We start from the raw sequence: 20,085 nt of genomic DNA, 5'->3' as shown, positions 1-20,085 counted from the left end.
TCCAGCTGAGCGCCGTTTGGAGTGTGTCTCCCCACCAGGACAGTCGGACTTTGTTGAACTGAACAACAGCAACCTGGGTAAAGCGCACAGACAGGACGGACCTGTGCTTGTTCTTCCATTCTGTTCTCATGCTACTGGGCTCGTTCTTGATCCTGTCGTTTCAGTGAGGGCTTTTTTTTGTCCTCTATATCAGGATTTCTTTTAGTCTGACCATGGTGCTTCTCCGTGGGGTTCCTGTGTTTATCCTGGCAACGCTGCTGCACTGGACTCATGGCATCCGCGACCCAATTCCTACAGGTAAGATTGCCTTGTAACGAATTGTCATTATTAATAATATTGTTATTATTATTGTAGATCTATGCGTATTGGTGTTTCTGTAGCACACAGCTCCAGTAATATTCCATACAGGTTCATCCTCGAAGAGACATTGTTTGGTTTGCTTAATGTTTACTAATGACGAGGCTTGAGTCATAACACAAAGTCTTAAATTTATATATATATATATATATATATATATATATATATATATATATATATATATATATATATATATATATATATATATATTAGTTAAATGTAAAAAATGATGTTTTTTTGTCTGTTTAAAGTGTTTATAATGCACTTCACACATTAACATAATTCTAATTTTATATACTAAAGTTACACTTTATTATAATACAGTACAAATGTGTGGTACTTCACAAGCCTGTTAATAACTACTTAAAATACAGAAAAAAAGAAATGATTAAATAAGTAAACCAATACCATGCTTTTCATCTTGTGTTCTGTGGCTTGGAAGTATTTTTTTAATCATAGTATAGTATATACCCAAGGACGGATTAAGGATAGTCTGGGCCCCTGGTGCTAAGTCTAAGTGCTATGTAGACATTTGGAAAGGTTGACTGTAAATTCAAATTTATCATGGTTTTGAGCATTTTACTAGGACATTTTTCTTTTTCTGTTATGAATGATTTGTATTGTATCAATTCATCTGCCAGGCTCATGTTCAGATCTGAAGGATATGCTGCAGCGAGTGAGTTAGCCTTTAAAGTGAGCTCACTGTTGGACATATTGTCAGGCATGAAAAGAACATCAAATAGCTCAGTTAAGTGTGTGTATGCATTCAAACTGCTTGAAATTGCTTGTTTTAAATTTAAATAATTGCAAAATTGCTAAATTAATTTGTGTCTCTGCGCTTAAGAGAAATTGAACATAATAATTTTGAAACAATACAAATTCAGAAACATTAAGTAAGGGCCTGAATCGCATATTTGCAACAAAACGTCTGTTATGAAATATGGTAGCTTGCCTGGCAATTTGTAGGTCCCTAGAAAGTCAAGGAGCCATGGTAAACGACTTCTATGGAAGTCAAGGGCCCCATAGCAGGGGCCCTCGTGATCAAGGGCCCTCTAATGGTATGCCCTGCTCTTCTCTAGGGCCCCCTGGTAGGGGCTCTCATAACCAAGGCCCTCTAAAAATATGCCCCCCTCTTTCCTAGGACCCCTAATAGCCAGAAGTCGAAGTCAGAGCAGTGCCACAACGCCTCATCCATTTTCATAAGGGGCCCAAAAGCATGGCTAGGGGCCCCAAAAGCATGGCTAGGGCCCCCAAGAGGCCCTGGGGTCAAAGTCCCTAATAGTCAGAGGATCCTTAAAATGGAGGGCCCTCGGAAATAAAAATATATTGTATCATAAATGTTGATAGGCATCGCAAAATGTTTTGGGCCAGGGCCCCCCCGGGGCCCCCTGACCTCAAGGGCCCCTGGGCGCTGGCCCCACTGGCCCGGTCAGTAATCCAGCCATGTATATACCTGGTTAGTACTATGGCTAACAATTTATATTAGTGCCAGTGTTCTTTGTCCATCATCCCCTCTAAAAACTGTAGGTGTGGAGATTTGTTTGTGCTCCCTGTGTCTCTGAGTTTTTATTCCACCCAAAAACTCTGGTTTTATTCTATTTCCTTCTAATAATAGATCTAAAAACACAAAAGACAATTTACAAAAATAGATACAATTTATTCTCAGTTTGAACATACCCCAGCTTCACTGAATTTTCATCCTCCATCTTTTCAATTCAATTGGATCTGTTTTTCCACTCTTACTGCTGTGTTTTACAGCTTATCAAGACTTCTAGAGCCACCAATGCAAACTAGACCCAATGCCAACACATTGGTTAAAAGCGTCTTACTTCAGTTTGCCCTCTCATTACTCAGGTTATCAATGCATCACTCAGTTCAAGAATAGTCCCAGCTTGTTTGAAATTGGCATTTCTCAAGTTTTTCAGGTTTTCAAGAAGAATGACGTAGACCCTGAGAAATGAGCAAACTACAGGTCAATCTCGAATTTACCATTTCACGCCAAAATACTAAAGCGGACTGAATCAAATGATCTGTTTGAGGCGTTCCAGTCTGGCTTTAGGTAATATCACAGCACTGAAACTGATAATTTATAATGATAATTTACAGCAGCTGATCAAGGTTAATTGAATTTACTTGTTTTATTGGACCTTTCTGCAGCTTTTGATATAGTATGCATTACCTACTACTATCTCGGCTTGACTGGCATATCTAGAACTGCACTTGCCTGGTTTCAATCATATCTAGTAACTAGTTTGTCTCTATTAGTGGTTATAGATCTGACGTGTGCTCTCTGTTACGTGGTGTTTCTCAGTGCTCAGTTCTCATATTTCCAGAATTAGATTCAGACCCTTTGATGTTTTTTTTGCACACTTTGCACAATTTGATTTTGAAATTGTGGATTTGCCATTTTTACCCACAAACTTAACCACCCGTAAGTAGGATTTGGGACTGTTTTTTGCCAGACCTAGTTCTTGCTGTTCTGCCCAAACCGTAAAATTTTTGCCTCATCAAACCAGAGAATCTTTTTCCTTATGTCCTTTACATGCCCTTTAGTAAACTCAGAGCAGGCTATCATATGCATTTTACTTAATAGTGGCTTTCAACTTGCCATTCTGTCATAAAGACCTCATTTATTAAGTGTTGCAAAGATGAATTTCCATCTAACAGCTCCTTCCATCTCTGCACAAGACTTTTGGAACTTTTTTAGGGACCTATGTGTCCTATTTTACTTACCAGACCAAAGCCCTTCATGGCTAGATGCCTAATTTGGCTAGACCACCAACTCTAGGAAGGTTCAAGGCAGTTCCAAGTTATTTTTCCATTTCTCCTATTTTAAAACCTTTAGTAGCTCACTCAAGTTTTATATCTGTGCTATCAAACTATGTCAAGACACAAATCAGAGCAGAGATCCACAGACAGTTTCTTGGACATCATGGCTCAGTTTTTGTCCGTAAAATACAGGGGCCCTCATAGACCCAGACCTGTGCTATTGCAAACTATGTCCAATCAATTCTAATTGCAGCAGGTGGACTCTAGACAGATCTAGGTGCATCTCAGTGATAAATAAAGCAAACTGGATGTACCTGATTTCAGTTTTAAGTGCTAGGGCAAATGCATGTCATAAAGGAGAATTTAGACTCCGATTTTCAATAAATGTTTAATAAATGTAATACATTTCTGCCCATCTGTCTACACTTAATCATCCATAATATGTGCAAAAAGCCCAGTGTATGCATACAACTCATGTTTGGAAAGAATTATTGTTTGCTCAAATACCACATATACACTGATCAGCCATAACATTAAAACCACCTCCTTGTTTCTACACTCAATGTTCATTTTATCAGCTCCACTTACCATAAAGGAGCACTTTGTAGTTCTACAATTACTGACTGTAGTCCATCTGTTTCTCTGCATGCTTTGTTAGCCCCCTTTCATGCTGTTCTTCAATGGTCAGGACTCTCCCAGGACCACTACAGAGTAGGTATTATTTGGGTGGTGGGTCATTCTCAGCACTGCAGTGACACTGACATGGTGGTTGTGTGTTAGTGTGTGTTGTGCTGGTATGAGTGAATAAGACACAGCAGCGCTGATGGAGTTTTTAAACACCTCACTGTCACTGCTGGACTGAGAATAATCCACCAACCAAAAACATCCAGCCAACAGCACCCTGTGGGCAGTGTCCTGTGACTGATGATGGTCTAGAAGATGACCAACTCAAACAGCAGCAATAGATGAGCGATCGTCTCTGGCTTTACATGTGTGTATATGTGTATATCAAGAAAGAGAGTGATGGTCTTTATTTAATTCATTTCTAGTAACCACTTCTGTCTAATCAGGGTTGCCATTGGGCTGATATGACCCAGAATGTCTGAGAGCAAGGCACCAATACTCACATATTCATCACTTAGCTTTCACTTGAGGCAGATTAGTAAAAGTAAACCACACAGGAGAACATGAAACATTACACCCAGACAGCTAACTCGGAAGGGTCACTCTGAACCAGAAGCATTATGAATATGCTTCAGATTTGTTCTCTATCTAAGAGCAGTTCTAGCACAGTACAAATGGTGAGAAACTCATTATTTTCCAGGTCCTGTTCAGCACAGTGTGTGTTCCGTACAGAAGCACAAAACCAGACTGTATAAATGGATCTGAGCCAGACAGAACTTGAAGACTCAGCGGGAACAAATCTGTGATCTGTTCTTGGGGCAAAAATACCAACAGCGAAGGAAGTCTTTAAGCATTGTACCTTGCTGTTTAAACACAGCTCTGTAGGACAGTAGAGCCCTATGTAAAACCCCCTTGCTCTGGTTTACGTATGAAGTTTACGTGTCATGCTGTGCAGAGGGTCTACTACACAGGTGCTACTGTTTGCTTTAAAAGGCCCTTTGTACCCTTGGGTGTGCTTAATACCACATTTTACTACCTGAGGTTTAGCCAAGGCATGGATGATGCTCAGGCTACAGCTTACATTCATGCAGTTCAGCCTCAGCAATGCTGTTGCATTTACTCCATCAGTAGATTTATGAAGTGTTAACTTGACCTTTAGTCTGAACACACTACAATTATATATGGTATAGTCAAAAGTATGAGGACACCTGTTTTTTGTGCATTCTATTTTAAAACCATTAATGTGGTCTTGAAATAGTAACCAAAAACTAAATAATGATAATGGTGTGATTTGAAGTAATATTTCAGTGATGACTTGGTACAAAAGCAGTATCCAAGTGGGAGCAAAGATGGGCAGAGGATCTCTAGTTTGTCAACAAATGTGTGGGGAAATTATTGAAATGTTGAAAGCAGTAATTGATTGGAAGGGATTTGAATATTTCTCCATCTACCATGCATAATATCATTCATCAATATCTGAATTAAACACATGGGCAAAGGATTACTACAACACAGTTACATTCACGAATGCCACTTAAAACGTTACTGTGCAAAAAAGAAGCCATAACAGGGCTCTAGACTAACTTTTTGCACTGGTTGCACTGGTGCGCCTAACTTTTTTTCTTAGGTGCACCAGCACAAAAGTTAGGTGCACCCTAATTTTCAACTGCATCGCATTTAACACCTTAGTTTTACAGGTTCACTTGTTTTTTCGCTGTCCATATAGGCAATATTGACTTGTAAATGATTAAATAACAGTCTGGTCAACATGGCCTCGTCTGTTGATGTTTGTTGCTGTCTGCCGCTGAAAGGCAGTGGGGAGAGGGGACCCATGGGCAGTGCATTTACTGCGGCATGTAATGTGTTTTATAGATGCATTGTGCTTTTCATCCTTTCAATTCAAAATGTATTAGAACCAGTCACAAATACAATTTTGACGGCCATGGTTTTCCCATGCTCTTTACAGTTAATTATAGTATTATAATCTCATTATAGTACACTATTATAAAAATTATAACAATAATAATAGAGTATATCTATTCATGTATGTATGTATGTATGTATGTATGTATGTATGTATATATATATATATATGTAGATATATATAATTATTATTTATTTTTTTTGTGTGTGTATGGGGCTCTAGTGTTAGAGTGTAATCTTAAATAAAGTGCATTATATTATCGGCTTTACTGGATCTTTTACACAGATTCCCAAAATCGATTGCGGTGCACTCACTGTGTATTTTGATTACATGTATTCTAACACTTCACTGTCTTTTAGTTATTTTTATATTTTACTTAACGAAAATATTATTGTGTTTTTACTTTCGCTATCGTCGCACTTAATCGCTAGCATTAGCCTATTGCTACTAGAGGGTCGGCTCACCACTGTTACGGGTCTCTTGCTGTGTGGTGATGAATGTGTGGGAATAAAAGCACACGACAAGGTAGACTTCACTGTAACGGTTTAGTCAGGACTTCAGTAAGCGTTACAACACTTTAAACTGCCTAGCTCCAGAAACCTAACTTTTATACTTTGGCCGTCCGGTGAGTCTCATATACAAAACTAAACTAACTGAACGTCCGGTGCTGCATTCTGATTGGTTGAGCTGAATGTCGCTCACATATCACCGATACAATATTGTCCCGCTCTTCACTGTCTCTGATTGGTTTAGACCATGATATGGGCCTGATGTGTGTCTGCTGTTGAACCACGGGAAGACTTTCAGAGTAGCGGAGACTTTTTTCCCCTTGAACTGCTGGTCGCACCGGTGCGACCTGAGATTTTTTTTAGTCGCACCATTGAGAAATTAGGTCGCATGTGCGACCAAATTGGTCGCACTCTAGAGCCCTGCATAAGGTAACTATGTCCAGAAGTGGCGTCAAGTTCTCTAAGCTCAGAGGCCATCCAGATTAGTAACAAGTCCAAAAGCCAGGGTATGTCATGGTATGGGGTTGTGTCAGTGCCCTTGGCAAAGGTAATTTACACACTTCTGTTGTGGCAGTATTGATGCAGAAAAGTACACTGATATTTTAGAGCAACAGGGACACCAATGCATTTTTCAACAAGATAATGCAAAACCACATGCTGCACACATTACAAAGGCATGACTACAGTCCTGACCTGTCCCCAAAAGAAAATGTTTGGAGATTTTTCTAAAATGCCTCGATATTGTTGGTAGTCTGTGATGCCACACACCACTGCTAAGTGTTGATATGATTTTGAATCTCAGCTATGCCACTGTCCTAGCTAGGCGTCCGATAGACATAATTGTCCATGTTTATGTTTGATCTACCTGCTGCTGCATAATGCCATCCCCGTAGCTGGCTGAGGTGCTAGCTGATTGTTGTAGATTAGAATGACTCTTTGTACATGATAAAGCTCTGTGTGAGCCCTTGCTGGTGGCCGATGAGTAAGAAGTGGCCGGCACATTGCTTGTGGGCGTGTGACAGTCCACCTAGAGCAGGGTGGTGCAAGCAGCAAAGGAATGTGAAGATAAGAGATGTGAAGATTGGGTGGGAGTGGGGGGTAAGGGGGTGCAAAAAAATACCCCTCGCATGGCCAGGAGTCCTTTGGAGCACAACTGGCACTGGTTTCTGGTTGACAAAGATGGCATATATAAGGATTTATGAGGTAAAATTTCTCTTATATGTCAATTGAAAGTTGTTAAACTAGGTAATTATATGCACATTCTATTTTATTCTGGTGTGGTTCTTCAAGAAACACTGGGTGCAAGGCAATACTAATAGAGTGCAAGATGGTGGAGTCTCCTAGAGTAGTAGACCACTGCATGACCTAAGCACATTAATACCTAAAATGTTTTGGGTATTATATCTGATCTTATATTTAATTTAATTTGTAATTTATCTAGTTGATGGTTACAGTGGGTATGTAGATTTTCTTAGAATCACTGGTAACAATAATACAACCTGGGCACCAGGGCATTGGTAGCTGAGCAGTTAAGGTACAGTAATCAAAGCGTTGCTGGTTCAAGCCCCTCATCTGCCAGCTTGCCACTGTAGGGCCCTTGAGCAAAGCCCTCAACTCTCATTTGCTTGCAATACACTTTCAATTTTAAGTCACTTTGGATAAAGGCGTCTGCTAAATGCAGACACCTTGGGACAATTTGGAGTAGACAATCTACCTACAGTCATATATTGGGTAGGTGTGAGGAAAGTGAAGTACCTAAAGGAAACCCATGTAGATACAGACATTGTAAATTTGTGACTGCATCATCTACATCACTCTGCATGGCCTATAAGATTACATGCATTGACAGTTCTGATTTCCAGCTTTACCACAGCAATGCAATCTGGACATTCTCAAAGTTTTAGGGGATTTAAAAGTTCCATGCTTTAGTAAATCATATGCTTTCATATCACAGCATAGTCAGCGGATAGCACTCCAAGCCTGGTTAACTGTGACCGCTGGCAGTTCGAACCCTGCAATTGTATCTCATTGAAACATAGTGACGCGTTGCCACGTCCTTGATTGTAATGGCCTGTGTTTGTGTAATCTGCCTGTGTACAGTATATTTCTTTGCTGCTGTTTCTGTGGAAAGGACCACACCAGCAGTCTGTTTTCCCATTGCCGTGCATTTTTTTCATACAAACAACCAGCTGCTAGACGTTATGATGCAGTTATGGCAAGTGCAGCTGGGGTCAGTTAAAAATGCAGGAATGTGATATACAATCAGTTTGCACAATGGGTAATTTCTCTGTCTTGTTAGCTGTTTTTACATCTACATGTACTCAACACATAATACACATGTAGAATATTCTGCACACAGCTAGGTTTAGCTTGCTGACTATTGGTCTCTCATACATTTTTCCATCATGTTTTAGACACTTTGGTTACATTCATGACAGAAAGGGTAGTTACTCGTTACAAAGTTTTATGTCAAACACAGTCATGGACAATTTTGTATGTCCAATTTACCTCACTTGCACGTCTTTGGACTGTGGGAGGCAAATGGAGCTCCCGGAGTCACAGTCACGGGGAGAACATGCAAACTTCACACAGAAAGGACCCAGACCTCCCCACCTGGTAATCAAACCCAGGACCTTCTTGCTGTGGAACAACAATGCTACCCACTTAGCCATCGTGCCGCCCTGTTATAGATGTAGATTAACCATTCGACTAATTGCAAGAAACTGCATCGTATGAGTCCTTCAATTCCATCTTATGTGTTTGTGCTGTACAACTTAAGTCATGTTTCTGTTACTTATTTCAGTAGTTCAACTGGTTGTGCTACTTTAACTGTTATTGATTTAGAGATAAAAAAGTAGAGATGTGTGACATACCCATACTGTCAAATGTGCCCTTTTACTGCCCTATTCAGAGCAAAGGAAAAAAAAAAACCTTGGACAGAAAACATTTGATTTTTTTTTCCAATAATTGGACACTCCTGGACATTGTACACTTTAACATAAAATTTTCTTCAACTACTTTTAAAACTGCAGTATTTAATACTCTTAAACATCAAAACAAAAAATAAACAAAAAATAATGTTTCTTGTTTAAAATTGGTTAGTGCTGTCATGTTTTGACAGCTGACAAAATACAAGGGTTCTTTAAAAAGTTTCCACACTTTTATTTTACTCTATTTATTAAGAATTTCAAAAGAGCAAATTACATCTCTTTTCTACACAGTCACCTTTTTCCCAGCATCATACCATTTTAATGCCATCTGCAAAAAATGTTTTTGGTTGAGCTCGTAGCCACTGCTGCACTGCTACTTTCACATCATCATCACATGAAAATCTTCTTCCCCTTAAAGCTTCTTTGTGTGGTCCAAAAAGGTGGGAATCAGATGCCGCTAAATCCGGACTATAAGCTTTCTCAGTCTTTCAGACTGAAGATTCCTCGTAGAATAGTGTGTATGTAAAATAGTGACAAAATAAAATAGTGAGTAATAGTGTGTATACCTGACCAAGAGCTTCTTGGATATCCCTTTCCAGAACCATGGGCATTAATATGGAGCTGACTCTTTTTGCAGCTATAATAACCTCCAATTTTCAATAGAGGCTTTCAACCAAAAATGTAAGTCTGTCTGTGAAAATGTGTGTTCATTCAGGCAAAAGTGCATTGTGAGGTAATCCAAAAAGACCTGTCTCCCAGTTGATGTTTTAGTTTATCCCTAATGTGTGCAGTAAGGTTTAATTTAGGGTTTTGTGCAGGCAACTGGAGTTCATCCACACTAAACTTGTCAAATTGTGTGTTTTTGGACCTTTCTTTTGTCTACAGGGTCCCAGAAAGGGTTTTCTCCAAAATATTGCTACAAAGTTATTTTAATAATACATTTTATACACTGCTTAGCAATGGTGATCTTGATAATTAGGGTTTTAAAAATAACAAACAACATGGGTCTGGCAATCAATCAGCACAAGGAGTTGTGTGTGTTTATTCCTTGACAATCATCTTTCAATGCATGTTTGTTTGAGCCTTGGATCAAACCTAGGGGCAGCACAGTGATGGGGCTGGTGGAGATAGTTCTGCACAATACAGATTTTGAACATTTTAATGATCTGCCTTAATTGTTTAGATCATCACAAACATCATTTGCCTGGTTCTCTCCAGCAAACAAGTAGCTCTACTTGTTTCCAGTGCAATTCCTAGACATTTTTGTCTGCTTTCTCTAGATGCAATTTTTATAAGCATTCGTGACCCTGCCTATGAGAATCGAAATTAAAGTTAATTAAAGGGACCTTAATGTAACTTCATTGAAAACTTTCTAATTGTAGTATATTAATACAATACAGCTGTGTACAGTAGTGTAACATTTGAAACCATGTCTTTCTAATCTGTCCCTGAGGCTTCTGTGGTGGTGTAATGAAAAGCATTTGTGGCATTGACGCTTCTATTTATGAAGCCTTAATACCTTAATAAACAAGCTGAGTTGTTCCTGTCCTGCTTGGCTTTTCCCTTATAAAGAATTTCCTACGGCAACTTATGACCTAATTTAGAGAAGGATGTGCTGTTGCCATCACTACCTTAAGTCTGTCAGTTAATTAAATGTTTTCTTTTTTCTTTGATCTTAGACTTATGTCTTGCTGGGATGTTTTAAAGGCTGGTTTGTCCCATGTCTTTAGGGTGGATGCTTAGTTGTTATAGGTCTGCCAGATGGAGATGACATCACACCCTGGTAGTCACAGGATTGTCTTTGTAGCTGACATGGAGCTGTGTAATTGAATAAGCAGTTCTTCTGCTGAAACACCACGTGGTTTCTGGGTCTACATGCATGAATGGGTTTTACCCACCATCAGCTCCTAGGATACACAGGAGAATACAATTCTTTTTTTAGTTACGGACAGCTGAAATAACGTCTGACTGATAATTGTTTCCGCCAGATTCTGGTGCTCCCGGGCCATGAAGTAGGTTACTGGGTCCAGAGTGGAAACACATGACGCTTACCTTGGTGTAGAAAGGAAAAATCTGGAGGTGTCCTGGAATGTCTTTGTGTCTAGTTTTCAGACTGGTTTCACTATCGCGTGTTAGGCATTACTTCCTATGGTTTTTCCTCTGATTTATTTTTTGTGTGGAATTATTGGTTGGTTTGTTGTCTAGGTTTATTTGAAGTGTGTGGGTGGCACAATGTCCCAGCAGATAATGTTAAAGCTGCTAGTGTAGATAGTGTAGTCCATCTACTTATTGAAAAGAGACTTCCTGTAATATTAAAACAAAAGCTGCTTTGTCATAAAATTAAGGTTATTCATTCTGCTAAATTATTATTTGTGTCACATGTATTCTGAAACACATTGGACTATTTCACCAAGCCTTTGTTTAATCTAGTACACATGCTGCTGATTTAGAAAGCAACAGTGCCATAAAATATAAGCACCTTGAATATAAACACATGCTGTATCCAATCTCTTCCAGAGCAGAACAACAGCTCCTGTATATCACTTCTTCAGACTCATGTCTGCTGCATGCCTGACTTAATAGAGTAGTGCTGAGAGAGGTCCAAGCACAAGATTATTATCCACATACTCGCCTATCAGACATTCAGATGTGTTGGAAACAGAGATGTTCACAAGTCACAAAATACGAGTCTGAGTCAAGTCACAGGTCTTTAGGCTAGAGTCTGAGTCAAGTCACGAGTCTTTAGGCTAGAGTCCGGGTCAAGTCACGAATCAATATAATATACACAAAACATATATTGGAAATGTAGCGTAGAAATAAACAAATAATCTGTAAGTTCAGATAAAAAACAACAACAGATTAGCGACTGTATTTTGCCGTTTTACTTTCCTAGGTACCAGTTAAAAGCTTTAACTGATACGTTTTGTTTTCATTGCAAAACAAAAGCGCCCCATAAATCAGGCACAGCGGCCAAAATCCAAAACACAGCAAAAAAATCCATAGCCAATGCTTACCTTAACTTCTGTACTTCCAGATGCTATTAAATATATAAACGTGTGTCCCATTAGAAATATAATTCATTATTTTGTAAATGTGTGCATGTAATTAAAAACTTCCAAACATTTCCCGGTTGTGAAGTAAAACACTATCTCATTAGAAAGCGAATCAAGTTTCATTGACACATCTGTGTGACGCAAACTAAAAACATGCAAATAACAGCATTTCTTACTAAACATTTTAATCATTAAAGGTCTGGTTGGTTCAGAAAGCGGTTCTTCCAACCATTAGCGCCAGTTCTGTAGGAGCGTTCCATTCACACCAGCTGTTCCAGTGAAGTGCACTCATTTTAAGTGAGATTCCAATCCAAAGAAGGGAGTAGGGAGCGACGCTTCATCACTGTGCCGGAAGCTGGCTGGAACATTTACCCATTGCGTGCGTTGCGGGTTAAGACAGCCGGAGCATTATTAGAGAGCAGAAATGACATGATCAGAATAATGTCGGATCATATATATATATATATATATATATATATATATAATTGTCACACGTAACTAATGTTAACACATGCTGACTTTTGTTGTATACAAGTCATTTTTAGTACAAGTCAGACTTGAGACCTCATCTCTGCTTGGAAAACATCTTAATGCTGTGGATGTTTAAAGGGAAGAATGTTCTACTGCACAACATTTCAGTATTTTTTGTACCAAACAAAAATTTGCAGTTTTAGTAAGTTTCACATTTGGCACCCACTAACAGGTGCCGTGATAAAGAGATAATCAGTGTTTTTCACTTCCTGTCAGTGGTCATAATGTTATGCCTAGTCAGACATGATGAATAGCTGGGACTAATAAACATAAAGACTGATCAGAGGGAAGGGGAGGAGACAGAAGGAGGTGTATATCAAAGCAACATTGAGCCCATGCGCTCAGTGGGATGAAGTGACTGTAATTGTGACATTCATAGTATTTGGTTTTAGTCACTAAGAGTGCAGGTGGTTATGCGCATGTATACATGTCCTGTTCTTCCACAATTCATAATGTGTGCACAGTATATGTATTTTCCAGCTCTTTTGCAGAGAGGTGCCTGACAGAGGCCACAGCTCTGGGGAAAAAAAACTGTTCCTAAGACTATTGGCCCAGATTAATAATGTCCTGAACCGTTTGCCTTATGGTAGCGGTTCTACAAAGGGGGGTGTTATGTCTGCGATAGTGCTGCTAGTATTCGTCCAAAGTTGACTATCATAAAGTGTCCAGGTTTGGAAGCTCCCTTTCAACAATGTGCTCGATGGCCATGCAGCTGAAATACCACACTGTAGCACTGTGAAGGATGTTTTTGATTGTGCTTCTGTAGAACACCAACAGTTTCTGTGGGAGCTGAGCCTTTTTTCTGAGGAAAAAGTGTCTCACCAGGTGTGAAATGTTTGAGGTCCATGTTAGCTGTTTTAACACGGGGGGTGGGGGGTGTTAGGTTAGGGGGGGTGACCTATTTCTTTTGTTCCTGAAGTTTATTGACAATCTGGTTTATTGACCAGGCTGTTGTATCTACACCACTTGGCCAGATGTTCCACCTCACACCTGTAGGCAATCTCCTTATTGTCTGCAATCAGCCCAACTATTGTGGTATTGTAATTGTGGTATTGTAATGTGCAAATGTAATTATTGAAATTGATCTGTGTGAAAGTGTGAAAAGCATAGGGCTCATGTGAATGGAGGAGGTATAGTTTTAAATTCTGACCTGCTGTGATTGGCCTATAAGTAAATATATGACTCATGAACAAGCAGTGGAACCACTGCCCAGATTCACCAGTTTTATGACCAGTTTCTGTGGGATTATTGTGTTAAATGCAGAACTAAAGTCTACAAATTACATTATTACACACTTATTTGGTTCTTCTAAGTGTTCCATGGCAATGTGTAAATGTGCAGTTTATATTTATGCCTTTTTTGAGTGTCCACCACTCAGTGAGCCCAGGTCTTCCACTTTGACTTATCAGTCAATCCATAAAATATTGTCTCAAAATTCCCGGGTCATTTATACACTGCCTGGCCAAAAAAAAAGGTCACACACTCTAATATTTCGTTGGACCACCTTTAGCTTTGATTATGGCACTGTGGCATCGTTTCCACAAGCTTGTGCAATGTCACAACATTTATTTCTGTCCAGAGTTGCATTAATTTTTCCCCAAGATCTTGTATTGATGACGGGAGATTTGGACCTGCGTAAAGTCTTCTCCAGCACATCATAAAGATTCTCAATGGGGTTCAGGTCTGGACCTGGATTGGTGGCCAATCCATGTGTGAAAATGATGTCTCATGCTCCCTGAACCACTCTTTCACAATTTCAGCCCGATGAATCCTGGCATTGTCATCTTGGAATATGCCCGTGCCATCAGGGAAGAAAAACTCCATTGATGGAATAACCTGGTTGTTCGGGGTAAATCTGGGCTCATCAGACCACATGACCTTCTTCCATTGCTCCAGAGTCCAATCTTTATGCTCCCTAGCAAATTGAAGCAGTTTTTGCCGGTTAGCCTCACTGACAAGTGGTTTTCTTAAGGCTACACAGCTGTTTAGTCCCAATCCCTTGAGTTTCCTTCGCACTGTGCGTGTGGAAATGCTCTTACTTTCACTATTAAACATATCCCTGAGTTCTACTGTAGTTTTTTTCTACGTTTTGATTTCACCAAAGTGATCGCCGATCATTCATTTTTTTCCGACCACATTCCTTCCTCGAAGATGATGTTTCCTCACTGTCCTTCCACTTTTTAATAATGCGTTGGACAGCTCTTAACCCGATTTTAGTAGTTTCAGCAATCTCTTTAGTTGTTTTCTCTGCTTGATGCATGCCAATAATTTGACCCTTCTGAAACAGATTAACATCTTTTCCACGACCACAGGATGTGTCTTTTGACATGGTTGTTTAACAAATGAGAAGCTACTCACTGCATCAGTTAGGGTTAAATAACTTGTTGCCAGCTGAAACATAATCACCCATGCAGTAATTGTTCAATGGGAGGCTCTTACCTACTGTATTTGCTTATATGTAAATGCATGTGGTGACCTTTTTTCTTGGCCAGGCAGTGTATGTTGTTTGGCAAATGCAAGACAAGCCTTTGTGTTTTTTTAATCAGCAGTGGTTTGCACCTTTCAACTCTCTAATGGAAACTATTTTTGCCTGGTGTATTTTTTATTGTAAAATTGTGCATATTTATTTAAAATAGGGGCAAAGAAGGCCCTGCAGTTAGATGTTTCATGAATCAAGTTATGTAATGTGGGTAAACCCACTGGTACTTGCAGCTAAAATGTGGATGCCGACTGCCTGCATGTTGTAGGGGGTACACAATAGTCTTAGTGCTCCTTGGCCAAGGGAATTGCAATATGGGATTTGGCAATAAATAGATTGGAAGAAATAGTTAGCAGTTAGATGTTCATCTGAATTCTTTTGTGACATCCTGGATGGGTTCTTGATGTGTTCTTGGTGAAATGTAGGTAGGCTGGCTACTCGTGGCAAAGTTCACCACTGTTGCAAGTTTAATCCCCTTTATGTATTATGGTTTTCGCTATGATTCACTAGAGTCCCAGAGCCTGAGCTACTGCATTGTAACCCTTTCCAGACCATTTGTGCTGTTTTTGAGAGCTTCTAGCATGCTTCACATTGCCAGACAGGTTCTCTTTAAGTGGTGTTTAGAATAAACAGGTCTGGCAGTAATCATGCCTGCGTGTGGCTAGTGAAACTGAACTAAAATAGACCACATAATTTGGTTAACTGGCTGATTTAAAACTACATGACAATTACTTTTTCATATAAGGCAAGGTAAGTCTAAACGTCATCAATTAAAAAATAGTTTACTTAGGTCTTTGTTTAATACAAAGGGCTGCTTGATCTAAAACACCCAAGTGTGACAAAAAATAGGAAAAAATAGGAAAGGGGCAAATACATTTTCTCAGCACTGTATGCCAATGAGTAAATGGTCAAGTGTGTGATTTGGCATCATGTCCCTAGTGTATTCCTTCCTCCCGCATTGACTGTTTTTCAGTTTTGCCAGTCTTAAGAGTACACTCTTAAGTGTTCTTTAATACTTCATCCAACTTCATAACAGCCTTACAACAAATTTGAGAAGCTACCCTTTCTGTGCCTGCCACTACACTCACAGGCTACAACTGAGCCTTGGATGTCTTCAGAAAGAGACTGCAATGCATTAGGCTGCAGCTGTGGACCAACTACATAAACATGCATTCACTGTACCACAACATCATTATTAGAATTTAAATCACATGGCTAACCTGAGTGATTCTAAATGCATACAGTGGCTGTGCTCTTGGTTAATGACTTTTCACTCAGTTTGGAAAGAGAGAACTGTTTCCATCTGGTGAAGAAAGGTTAGACTGCCTAGAGATGAATCATTCAGCTTACACACTTGAGGAGAAGACTGTTGGTTTGGCACCATATGTTAAGAGAAGGAAAAAACAGGGTGATGTAGAGTGCACATTAAATATGACTAGTAAGAATTGTTTTTTCTAAATTGTATTCATTATTTTTATTTATGCATTGTTAAACAGCCACTGTTAAAAGATGCATTATAATTATACCTAAAGTTTTTCCATCAATCAGTTGTTTAGGTTAGCTTGCATCAAGGGCATTTACATAAACATCTGTAGAAATCAGCAAAAATGAGTTTAATTATTGAGTTAGCGTACGTTTTTTGGTTATCAGATTTCTTTCAGAGTTTTAGTTCATGTGGTAAAAATAACATAACTATTTTTTTTCATAAACCAGTTTATGTAAAGTGGGTAAACACACTGCCAGCTTGAATGTGGATGCAGACTGCCTGCATGTAGGAGGGGGCACATGATAGTGAAAAGAATTCGGCAATAATTACATTGTAGGAAATATAGGGAAAATACAATGCAAAAAAAACTGCCTAGTAAACCTACACAGAAACTTACAGTCAAGACCCAGTACAATTGCTGTGTAAATGCATGTGTGCACTGTAAATGCATTGGTTCATATGTGAACAGTTGGTAATGAACTACACTGGTAAATTGAAACTCAACGTCAGTTGGTTCTTGGAGTGGCGTTGAGTTTTAAAGGCGTTCAGTTTCAAGTTTTTTTTTCCATAAGGATGTATGGGAAACTTGTTAATGCATTACATGGTCCTGTGGAATGGCATATATTTTAGACTTATGTAAAATAATGGGGTTGTTTTTGACACATATACACTAAAAATAACACAAATATAATATAAAAACACTGAAATACAATTGAAAAACAGTTAAAAATAAATAACTGTTGCACAAAGCTTAACGTGACTTATTGTTCTAAAATGAGCGAGAAGTTTAATAAGTGGAGAGAACTTATGAGCAGTAATAATTAGTGTTTCTATGTAATAATTGTAATACATGAAGTCACGTTAAGCTTTTTGTAACGATAAGCATTTTAGACTTTCTCTCTCAAAATAATTCTTACAATTTCTCAGAACCTCGAGCTATAACATAAGTTCAAAAGTGAAACAGAAGAAAAATCCAGATAAACACAGATACATGTGGAGCTTTCAGAGTGGATTTGACACAAATGCAGATTCGCCTTATATGCACACTTTGATGGTGTCTTACTGCACCACTCAAGCCAAGTGCTGAACAAAGTGGCTGTTCATTGTTAATTTGAAATTAAATAAATCAGTTTAAAAAAAAAAAAGGTGAACGTTGAGTTTAAGGGTACAAATTTCTCGACCAAGGGCATTTTGAGTTTAGTGGGGTTGTTAAGTTACAAGGTACCACTGTATTTTGTTAGAGAAATATTAGTGTTAACACAGATTAAAAAATAATAAAAAAATAAAAAAATAAAATAATAATAAATAAATTAATAAATATATATATATTATATATATATATATATATATATATATATATATATATATATATATATATACTGTATATATATATATATATATACTGTATATATATATATATATATATATTCTGATTGGTCCGTTTTCCGTGTGAACGGAAGACATCTGCAGTAATCCTAAAACTGCAAAAGTTTGCTGGTTCTGTTAACTTAAACCACTACGAAACATTAATTTCCAGCTGTTTTGGCCTGTGGTGGTATGTTTGCCTCTCACCTAGGAAACTTACATTTAGAAATGGCCTGTCAGACAAACTCAGTGACCTCTGTGGTCAAGAAAATAAAAGTCTAACACATGTGCCATTATGAGTTAAGTTGAATAATCTGTCCTTGGGCTTAAATTGATTTACATCATCATACATCAAAAGTGTGTGAAAACACCCGACCATGAGCTTGATGGACATAATTTTCCAAAACCATGGAAATAAATGTGAAGCCCCCTTCCCTATTTTTGCTGCTATAACGTTCTTTACTCTTCTGGGAAGACTTTCTACAAGAATTTGGAGTTTGACGGGTAATTTTGTGCCCATTCAGTCAAAATAGCACTTTTGTGGTCAGCCGTTGATATTGGAAGAGAAACCCTGGCTTACATTTAATTTTACTGCTGGCATGGTATTTGACATACAATTAATGTTAATAGCTGATGTGTGGGTCATTTTTGTTCAGTGTTTAGATTTATATTGTATGAGGAGACAAAGCATTAGCATACCCTCCAGTCCACCCAAGTAGGATGGGTCCTTGCTGAGTCTGGTTCCTCTCAAGGTTTCTTCCTGTAATTTTAAGGGAGTTTTCCCTTGCCACTGTTGCTCTCGGCTTGCTCGACAGGGGTTTTTGGTATGTTGGTCCTAGATGCTGTAAAGTTGCTTTGAGACAATGCTCATTGTAAAAAGCGCTATACAAATAAATTTGACTTGATTACTCATTTTAATGGTCACTGTAGTCTTAAGTGGTAAAAAAAAGGGTTTAGAAATGTTTGCTGATTGTGCCACTGTGTCTCCAGCTGTTTTGGCCTGGAATGTCCTGTCAGACACTCAGTGTTCTGTGTGATCTAGAAAATAAAACAAGGGATCTCACACATATGCCATCACGAGTGATTTGTGCTAACTTGTTTGCTTTTGCTGTGTTTACAGTTCACTGGTGTGGTCTGCTGATTTATAGCTGGTATTTCAATGAATTGGGGATCAGGTCACACCTGGGTCAAAGCAATTGGTATTGTGTGTAGGAAAGTCTGAAAGGGGAGAAAGGAATAGTTATGTTCCCTAATTCAACCATCACCCCCACTAGTGACCTATTGACTGTAGCTCAGGAATGTGTACAGAGAGGTGGGCTAAAATTCCTCTGTATTACCTACAGGCCAAATTAAGTCATCCAGGCTCATTTACTAGACAGCAATGATTTCTCCTCTCTGCTATCTGGGATTCTGGATATAATATAAAAAATAGTTGATGTGTGCTCAGGTGACACAGCAGTAAATTATTCTAGCCTGCCACCACTGGGATTGAATCCCTAGTGGCGGTATTGGCCGGTTGTGCATCTACATAAAGACATTACTGGCTAAGTCTGGGGGAGGGGGTGTTACAGGGTGTGTTACTGCATTGCACTCATTGATTTTTGGGGAAGCTGAACCTACCATGATCCTGACCAGGATAAGGTGGTGATTAAACACAAACATGAATAAATGAATAAATACAGTGGCTGCCAATTTACATTTTGTGGAGGTAAATTCATGACCTTACTGTTTTCTCAGTGAAAAAGTGAAGTACATAACATGATTTAAAGCTCCAGACATCAGAATTTATAGCATTGTTAGACTGGCTTCTTTGCTCCCCTTCCTGACACAAGGCCATCCTATAAAAGCCTTTGCCTCACTGTGCGTGCAGATGCACTCACACCTGCCTGCTGCCTTTACTGAGCAAGCTTTGCACTGGTGGTGACCCAATCCTGTAGCTGAATCCTCTTTAGATAGATAGATAGATGGATGGATGGATGGATGGATGGATGGATAGATGACTTCATTAATTCAGAGGGAAATTGTTTCGTTACAGCAGCAAAACATAGTACTCTACAC

At 38.9% G+C, this 20,085-nt stretch overlaps 1 protein-coding gene across 1 annotated transcript in view; it reads left to right on the top strand.

The window, feature by feature from the left end:
- Window positions 1–212: 212 nt before the first annotated feature.
- plod2 (procollagen-lysine, 2-oxoglutarate 5-dioxygenase 2) overlaps window positions 213–20,085 on the top strand; it is a 79,355-nt gene continuing 59,482 nt past the window's right edge. The window contains exon 1 of the mRNA XM_062992289.1: window positions 213–297. Within this exon, the coding sequence (XP_062848359.1) occupies window positions 213–297 (85 nt within the window). The remainder of the gene's footprint in view (window positions 298–20,085) is intronic.

The sequence above is a fragment of the Trichomycterus rosablanca genome, chromosome 3 (assembly GCF_030014385.1).
Source record: "Trichomycterus rosablanca isolate fTriRos1 chromosome 3, fTriRos1.hap1, whole genome shotgun sequence".
Lineage (NCBI taxonomy): Eukaryota > Metazoa > Chordata > Actinopteri > Siluriformes > Trichomycteridae > Trichomycterus > Trichomycterus rosablanca.
The sequence above is the reverse complement of the archived record's forward strand: the minus strand, read 5'-3'. Positions and strand labels throughout refer to the sequence as shown.